Here is a 9,182-nt window from a genome sequence, read left to right on the forward strand (position 1 = left end):
TAAATGTTGTTCATAAACTGTGAAGCTGTGCTAATCCTCGATTAGTGCCTAAAAGTACTGGCCAGCCAAGGGCAAGTCTGAATTATCACCTCATGAGTGGTGGGAAGAAATGCTTGCCTCATCCACTTTTTTACCTCATGGGAGCGATGTCATCTTGGAAACCTTTAGCATATTTACTTGAAAGCATTAGTAAATTATTTACATATAAAATGGGTAGACGAAAGTATTATCCATGTTACTTTCTTCTACCAGAATACACGCCATCCCACTTTAACTTTTCCTCAATTTTAACACCCAGTAGACCCCAATGGAGATGACATGCTCAATGAAAAATGATAGTTTTTTATGTCTATGGCCTCTCGTCAAATAACTAGATGATGTCTAAACTAATCAAGTTGGAAAAGGGTTGTTTCCCAAAAAATTGTGCGAGCGAATAACAAAGAACAACAATAATTTGTGTTTTAAAAAAAGCAGTGGTATATTAGATTTTCTTAATGAGATAAAGATGAAAATTCTGTTGAAGCGGTTTTTCACATCTTATTATCTCTGTGAGAACAATGTCTTTCGGGATGGGCTGTTCTTAGAAAAACATACTAAGAAATGCGGCATCTTATAGAAATTTTCTCAGGGAACATGATTGTGAGTATGAAGTTGCTTATTAAATTTCTCTTCTGCTCTCTTGGTCTCACCAGTTCCCCATGCAATCACCTCCCAAGTCTTTCAACTGGTGGATATCATACCCTAACTATGAGACCCCGCTGTTATGCCCTATTACTAGTTTTCAAGTCAGGGCATGAGTCTACATTGTCCAAATGAAATAAAGTCAAATGACCAAAGGTCAACACATAGGGAATACTGCCACTTTGCTGTTGTTGTTGAGTATGAGAAATTATGGAAAAATATGAAGAATGTGCCACATTCAGAAAATACATTGTGTTTTCATATTTATTGTTAAATATGTTTCCCTGATCTGGTGATATTTATTCAATAGCTTCTTTTTCTTTCTTTCTTATTGTTTTCAATAGCCCATTTTTAACAAGACAGAGCTCTACTTGCCACAAAGCTATCCATCAATCTACTGGTGACTTAAGACAGGATCAATACGCTAGACGTTTATGTGGAGGGCTTGTCCTACCTTCAGTTTCCTTACAGCATCTCTTACAACTTCAGTTCCTTTAGGCTGCTCCACTTCTGTACTGCCAAGAAACTGAAAAGGGCCATTTGTCAAATACAGGCTTTACGACATCAGACATCATCAAATGTAAATATATTACTTAACCACATGCAATTCCTATTAATCAAAGATTTTTTTTGAAACATATTTTCCTAAATATTTTATTTGACAATGTTTCTTGGAAAGAAAACTAAAGCTACTTTGTTTTAGGAGGAAAAGAACAAAGTTGACTTCAATATTTAAAAATTAAAACACATTAATAATAAAAATTATTAATTTATCTGTAATTCAAAGCACATAAATGTTTTTTGTTTGTTACTTGATTATTTTAATGTTTATTTATTTTTGAGAGAGATAGGGAGAGAGACAGCATGAGTGGGGGAAGAGAAGTCGACTTTGATAGAGTAGTCAGAGAAATGTGGGGCAGGTGACAGTGAGCAAAACGTAATAGTGAACTCTGTGTGCACGTGCAAGAGGGGGAGGGACAGAGAGCGAGGGAGAAAAAGAATCAAAGCAGGCTCGGTGCTGACAGCAGAGAGCCCAATACGAGGCTGGAACCCATAAACCATGAGATCATGACCTGAGCCAAAGACGGACGCTCAACCAGCTGAGCCACCCAAATGCCCCTGTTACTTGATTTAAATGTCAATGGTATTCTTAAGATATTAATATGATTTAACACAGTTCGTAATTTAAAATAAACATTTTCTGTTTTCTAATTATGACACTTAGAGCATACAAAAAGTACAAACTTTTAAACCTAATTACTTCATGTATCAGAGGTACAAGCTAAACTACATTAAAAAATAAAATATATATTATCAATAATTTTATTAAATTTAAAAATATCCCTGAAGGTTTTTAGTTAAAACCCGACCTATTCCCCCCTATAAAAAAGAAAAAGTTTCATAATAATTACCACATTGTAAAAAAATCTCTATTCTGGAGAGATATAAAACCCCCTAAACAGAAGTCCAATCTCATGATATATGTATGTCCATTAGAATTGAAATATAAAATATTTCTATATAAATAGCAAATAACCATTAAATTTAGTAAGCGTATATAATTTTTCAGACTTTCTTTTCACACAGTACCGATTATAACACTAGAGTGAATAATGAATTCATCCCTTCTTATGTAAATAGATGTGTGTGTAATATTTTATATCAAATGAGTAAGCAGAATCTCTTTATGTGTTAACTCACAGAATGCAAAGGAACAATATAGTAATGTCAAAGTCTCTTTTTAAATCACATTTTATTCTTTCCTTCATTATTGCAAAAATAACACTAACAACTAAAGAAATCAGGGTTTTGTTTTTCAAAATGGACTCTCTGGACTACTGGCATAAGAACCAACCAGGGAGCAGGTTAAAATAGAGTAACACAGATCCTTGGTGTAACAAACCAGCATATTTAAAGGCATTAGGAAGAAGCATTAGGGCAAAAGAAATTCCATTCTCAGATCCTATAAGGTATAACAGTCCCTTTTCCTCCTGTGCCCAACCTGCATCAAATAACTGCTACCGCGGCCTAGATACAGTGTCATCAGCTACTTGGCTTGTCCAGCCGTGACCTCAGGTTGGTCAACCAGGCTTTCAAAAAGACCAAAATAAATGGAGAAATTCTCAGCTTAAAAGGAACCGAAGACTACTTCTAAGATGTGGGACACGGGCATATCTATTCTTGACGCCAACGGACCTGTCACATTTCTTCTGTTTCAGATCAGTGTCCTCAACCTTGGCTGTGTGATAAAATCCCACAGGAGCTTTGAGCTTAGAGCAGAGTCTAAGGGGTCTGATTTAAGTGGTCCGGGGCAGGGCCAGGGCATCTGTGTATTTTAAAGCCCCCCAGGTGATTTTAATATGTCACCAGGTTTGAAAAGCACGGTTTTAGATCGTCCAGAAAGGATAAAGGGTTCAAGTGACAGGAACAGAGTCCACACAATAGGAGCTATTTAGTTCTGAGTTAATCGACCACTGGGGGTAAATTCCTGTCCTCATTCTCTCTGAATTTATCAAATCACTGAGAGATTCTCCATTAGTGAGTGGCGTGGCGGAGAGTTAGCAAAAACAGGGAAGCAAAGGTAGACTCTTTCTTGGGAAGTGATTCCTGAACCGGAAGGAAGTGTCTGATGTGTCAATAACAGACTTAAGAGTTACTGGAAATATTTATGGAAGAATATCCATTCCTCAGCAGAAATGCCATGAGTCATAAGTATTATATGTAAATAGGCCCACATGGGAAAGTTATGGAAGAACTCCAAGTACATTCTAAAAGAATTAGCCTTTTGCAGGGCTCCAGGAACCTTTTAATACTTCTTTTTTCCACACTGGCTTTAATTAAATCATCTGAGGAATGAAACACAGAGAGAAGCCTTGAATGATGGTAGAGACTGTGCAGACATCTAATATGGAGCTAGCCACTTAACTCACTTTTTTCTATATAATGTTAGATAAACTAAATAGAAATAACTTTATAAATGAGAAATAGATCATGCCTTATTAGATTTCTTGTATTCTTTAATTATAAAAGTCACCATGATACTTACTCAAGTTAAATAAATCATATTTATATGCATTCCATATGTCTTTGTAAAATATTTATTTAAAAAAACTCTGCAGCATGCTAGAATAAACTCTAGGCTTCAAATCTGAAGATGTTAGAAAAGTCACTTATTCTCTGATTTATTCGACTTTTGTAAAACCAGGATAGTGATATTGTTCTTCTCATAAGATTTTTCTAAAGATCAGCCACAATGAGATTTAAAAACAAAAAACAGAAACAAAACATACAAACAAAAAAACTACACAAGTCTGCAAACCACAAGTGTTTTATAATTATGAAGGACTTCCATTTCTTTATTTAATGACTGTATAGAGAAGACACTAGAATTTAACAGATACTCTTGGTGCCTGCTCAGCTCTCCTTGGATGCAGCCATTTTGTCAGGGCTGGACCCGTCCCGTGGCTTCCGCACACGTTGCTGGTAATGACTCGCAGTCCAGGTCTTCAGGGAATTCCTTTTGGGCAAAGAAGCCACTTTGCTAATGCTGAGCTAGAAACGTCTGGGAGTCTTTTCCTTCCCTTAAAATATCACCACATTTCTTAACCATGGGATGGAAAGACAAAGGCCCAGCTCCTTTGCTTGGAGGCTGAGTCAATGCTAAGACTTAATGTTACCATGTGAAGGTTCCCTCAGAATCAGACTGAGGCTGGGTTCCCTTGATGCTGTCCTCATCCTTGATGTCTTCCCTTGTCTGGCCTGCTTCTTCACACTCTTACTGGCTGCTCCAGGGAGCACTCCCTTAATACATGATTTGCACCTAAATCTTTGTCTCAGGACCTAATTCTCAGAGAAACTGACCTAAGACATTATTCAGCACTTAAACTTAGAACATATAGTCTAGTGTACAAACTCACAAATAAAAAATGCTCTTGTCATAAGTGCTATCAAAAAGCTTGTATGCAGATTAGAGGTAGGATTTGGTTTTCATCTTTTTCCACTCTGCCTGGTGCCTGAAGGGTCAAAGAATTGTCACTAGAACAAGTCTAAGCCAAAGTCTACATGCCAGAATTTAGTCTGCAGGACCCCTCTCCAGGGCATCCTATCTCCCAGGATGTTGACTGGCTGCTAGTCTTATAAGCTTCAGGTAGAAGGAGTCTTCCTGAGGGCATGTGGCCCAAGGGGAGCGGGGTGGGGGGATCCAATCTTTGCTGACCATTGGGCTTTCCACATGAAACAGATGGACCACCTGATTAATCACCAATTGACAAGCTGCCCAGATAAGAATAAGAACTGCCGGTCAGCCTTTGAGTGCCTGAGCCTCCAAACTCCAAACACTCCGTCTATGTGCCTATATGTGAGGAAAACCACTCACATGAAAACCAGAACAATAAAGAAACAGGAACAAAAAAGTATGGGAAAGGATCAGAGAGAAAGCAGGGACAAGAAAAGAGAGGACTAAAAACCTAAAATCCATATAAATATGTTGCATCCAAGATAAAAACAGGGTAAGATATAAAGCAATACTGAGTGAACAAAAAAGAGCTCATGGAAATTAAAAACAGGATGCAGGCAATTTAATTGTTGGGTGCTTAGTATTTATCAAGTACTGTTTTGGGAACTGGGGTTACAGCGGAGAGCAAAGCCAAGCCAATTTCCCAGTCTTACGAATCCCAAACTCTAGTGGAGAGAGCCACACATAAAGAATATAACATGCACAGAAGAGTTGACAGTGGTTGCTTTCGTGAGACCTGGAAGAAAAGCTGGGGACCATTTTGCTGTTTTCATTATAAGCAGCAGACAGACACTCAACTGTTTAAAATGGACACATACACCTTTGATAAAATAAAAATTAAACATCCAAATGTTAATGTTCCACATATTCATTTATTCCTCTAAAAACATATTGATGTATTTACAATTAGTCAAGCATTTACTAAAAGTTGGGAAGAGGGGGAAAAATGTCCCTGTTTTAATGGAGTTTACATCCTAATAAATGTGTGTGTGTGTGTGTGTGTGTGTGTGTGTGTGTGTGTGTGTGATTTCTACCTAATTTCTATGTTTATGTCTAGATTACAGACAGATTTATAATATATTTTAGATGGCATAAGTAAAGATAACACAAATAATAACACAGACAAAGTGGGTAGTATGAATAATATTTAAGATTGAGTGATCAGGAAAGTCCTTTAAAGAGGTGACATTTTAATAGAGATCTGAATGAAAGATGAAATGAAACATGCACTCAAACACATTAAGGTTGAAATGCCTTTGATGTGTTAGGTAGAGAAGCACACTTGGTGGCTGGGTGTGCGGAGTGGAGCTTGGGAAAGCAGAATCCTGGGTAGGTGTAGATTACATAACCCTGGCACTCAGGAACTGAGACATTGAGTGAAGTTCCAGAATCATGGGTCCCCAGGTAGCTGCTAGGGTTCAAAGGCAGATGAAAAAGTATAATGCTGCCACTGGGAATAAGATAGGAGTTCACGGAAAGGCTAAAGGAAATCATAAATTTTATATCATTAATATTAATATTAATATTAATATTAGGGTTGTCAGATTAGCAAATACAATGATAGATACTGGTGTTGCTGGGAATATAAAATGGTACAGGCACTCTGGACAACAGTTTGTTAGTTTCTTCTAGAATTAAACATATAGTTATCATAGGATAGATATAGCATCTGCACTTTTGGGTACTTAGCCCAAAGAAATGAAAACTTAGGTTCATCTAAATATTTTGTGCATGGGAGCACCTGGGTGGCTCAGTCAGCTGTGTCCGACTTCGGCTCAGGCCATGATCTCATTTTCCATGAGTTCCAGCCCTGCACTAGGCTCTATACTGACAGCTTAGAATCTGGAACCTGCTTCAGATTCTATGTCTCCCTCTCTCTCTGCCCCTCCCTCTCTCATTCTCTCTCTCTCTCTCAAAAATAAATAAACATTAAAAATAAATAAATAGATAGATGGATAGATAGATAGATAGATGGATAGATAGATAAATATTTTGTGCACTGATGTTTAAAGTAGATTTATTTGTAATAGCCAAACATTGGAAACAACCCAACTCTCCTTCAGAGAGTTAATAGTTAAACTGTGGTACATTTATACTACGGAGTACAACTCAGCAATAAAAACGTATGAATTACTGATACACACAACAACTTGGATAGATCTCAAGGGAATTAGGCTGAGTGAAAAAAATCAATCTCAAAATGTTTTTTTTCAGTGAGATATTCACCTAAGTGAAAAGACATAGATTTTTTTTAGCATTTTCTTAAAAAAAATAAGATATTAGTATGGTTAGCATTTTAAACTGAGTATAAATAACTGCTTTTATGTTTTAGCAACTTTATGTCTTAGCTCCTCCATGTGGCAGAAAAAGATGATGAGATGAGAATACAATGTATCAGACTGTTTTTACTTTATACATAGAGATTCAGATTATCATTTTTCAGTGTGGCAAAGAGCAAGATAGAGATTGTGTGTTCTGTGGCAAGTGGCAATGGTCGGTGGCATTGTTTTCTTTAAGTATTTAAATTTTTATCATTTATTTTTCTTCATAGTCACAAACAGACTGAGACATTAATCTCAGTACATTTTTTTAGGATTGATCAGGCATTAGACATTGCATATGTGCCTGTCTTCCACAATTGTGTGCTTGTGCTTTGAAACTCTACAACAAAATGTTTCCATTTAATTATGAATAAATATTGGTATTTTAGTAGTAATGCATGTTCACTAAAGGGAATTTAGAAAGTACAGGAAAATACATCAATGCAATAAGCACCAACTTTTATCTCATAACCCAGAGGTAATATTGAAAATATGGTATGCTTATCTTTCAAATCCATGTTACAATGAAAGTAATGAGCAGATTAGACAAATTTATGAAAACAAACAAAACCTCTTAAATTACTACATATGACTGACTTATTTATTTATTGGGCATTATGGTGCATGTGTGTGTATTTCAATTTTGACTACAAGATGAGTTATTAAAAGAGTTGAGATTAAAAGTTTTATATGACTCCTAAGCAATATTAACAGATAAGGACAGAAAACACAAAAGGAGCATTTAGAATATATCAGATGATAGAAAAGTCAGATGATCTAAAGATGTTTTATGTATTCTTAGTCTACATATTAAAGGTATGATTCCATGGCATGTATCTTCCACAAACTATAAAAAATCTTTAAAAATGTTTCTATAAATACTTTGACAAATACAAAGTACACTTTTGAAAATACAGAGCTAATTGTTGTTATAATCCCATATAATATCCCTTTGTGCAATGCACTTGAATACTTACATTTACTCACAAAAGGTATTTTAAACACAAAATTAAAAACAACTTTCTTAAAATTAAAAATGAAAATGTCATCAAACTATTATATACAAAAAATATTTACTTTATAGACTGCTTGTGTTAAAATGCTATTAATGTATTTTATATTTGGCTTAATTTCCAAAACTCTCACAACTATTTTTAAATTAAAATGATATAGACTTCTCTTTTCAAGTAATCTCATGTGATGTCTGTATTCATTTCTTCCACTTCATTCATTGTATTCCATTATGTCTACAATAAGCATGTAGCAAAAATGTGTGAGTTTAAGGACCCCATTTTCTTTTTCAAATATTATTTGTAGTTGACTTTTTTCATGTGAAAACCTTCATAGTTTTATGACTTGCTTATTTACCAGTAGAGAGCAGTGTTGCACATCACATCAGCTCATTTATATGTTTTAGTTGATTCCTCAAATGTTTTTAAGATCACTCCATGAATAATGCAGGGTTTTTAAAAATGTCAGATAAATAACGATTAAAGTAATTAACTAAATAATTATAAGTCTAATTGCTATGAAATTCAACACTATATGAAAGAGCTATATTTAAGGGAAATATATGAAATACATGTTTTATTTATATCAAATTCAAAATATGCCAATTTTATATAGATAATATGTTCTCTATATAATTATTTTAAAATATTAAGGGAAGGGGCGACCCGGCAGGCCGTGGTGCGGCAGCCCCGGTTCTACTGAACTCAGCGTAGTGAGGAGCCTCCCGCCGCCCCACCCGCAGCTTTTGGCTGCAGCAGAGCCGGTTGGGGCGTGTCAGAATGCTGGATATAAATCAAAGACTACAGTAATCCAAGAAGCATTTATCCAAGAAAAGTTGCTAAATCAAGGGTCATGTGAAGGCTTCCTCTGAAAAAGCTCATATAATCCCATAGCTCCAGTTACCAAATCTGTGCTGATTTTTATAGAAGTTATTCCCAGCCTAAGTATTTCTCTTAAGCTTATACCCAGTGACCTCCTGAGTAGCTCCACCTGGATATTCTACAGGTGGCCATTGGCCTCTCAGCCTGGCTCCTGGAAGAGAATCAAGTGGAGCAGACCAGAATCTAAGGCCAAGGCAAGCCTGGCCAACCCATGTGCAGTACACAGTATCATTTTAGGGGGTGGAGCCAAGATGGCGGAGAGGAAGGGGGCTC

The 9,182-nt window shown here is 36.1% G+C and overlaps 1 protein-coding gene across 9 annotated transcripts in view; it reads right to left on the reverse strand.

The window, feature by feature from the left end:
• Positions 1-9,182, reverse strand: part of GULP1 (GULP PTB domain containing engulfment adaptor 1) — a 264,099-nt gene that overhangs the window by 45,332 nt on the left and 209,585 nt on the right. For all 9 annotated transcript variants that reach the window (XM_029934269.1, XM_029934276.1, XM_029934274.1 and 6 more), the window contains one exon: positions 1,136-1,207. In XM_029934269.1, coding sequence (XP_029790129.1) covers positions 1,136-1,207 — 72 coding nt within the window. The remainder of the gene's footprint in view (positions 1-1,135; positions 1,208-9,182) is intronic.

The sequence above is a fragment of the Suricata suricatta genome, chromosome 3, assembly GCF_006229205.1.
Source record: "Suricata suricatta isolate VVHF042 chromosome 3, meerkat_22Aug2017_6uvM2_HiC, whole genome shotgun sequence".
Lineage (NCBI taxonomy): Eukaryota > Metazoa > Chordata > Mammalia > Carnivora > Herpestidae > Suricata > Suricata suricatta.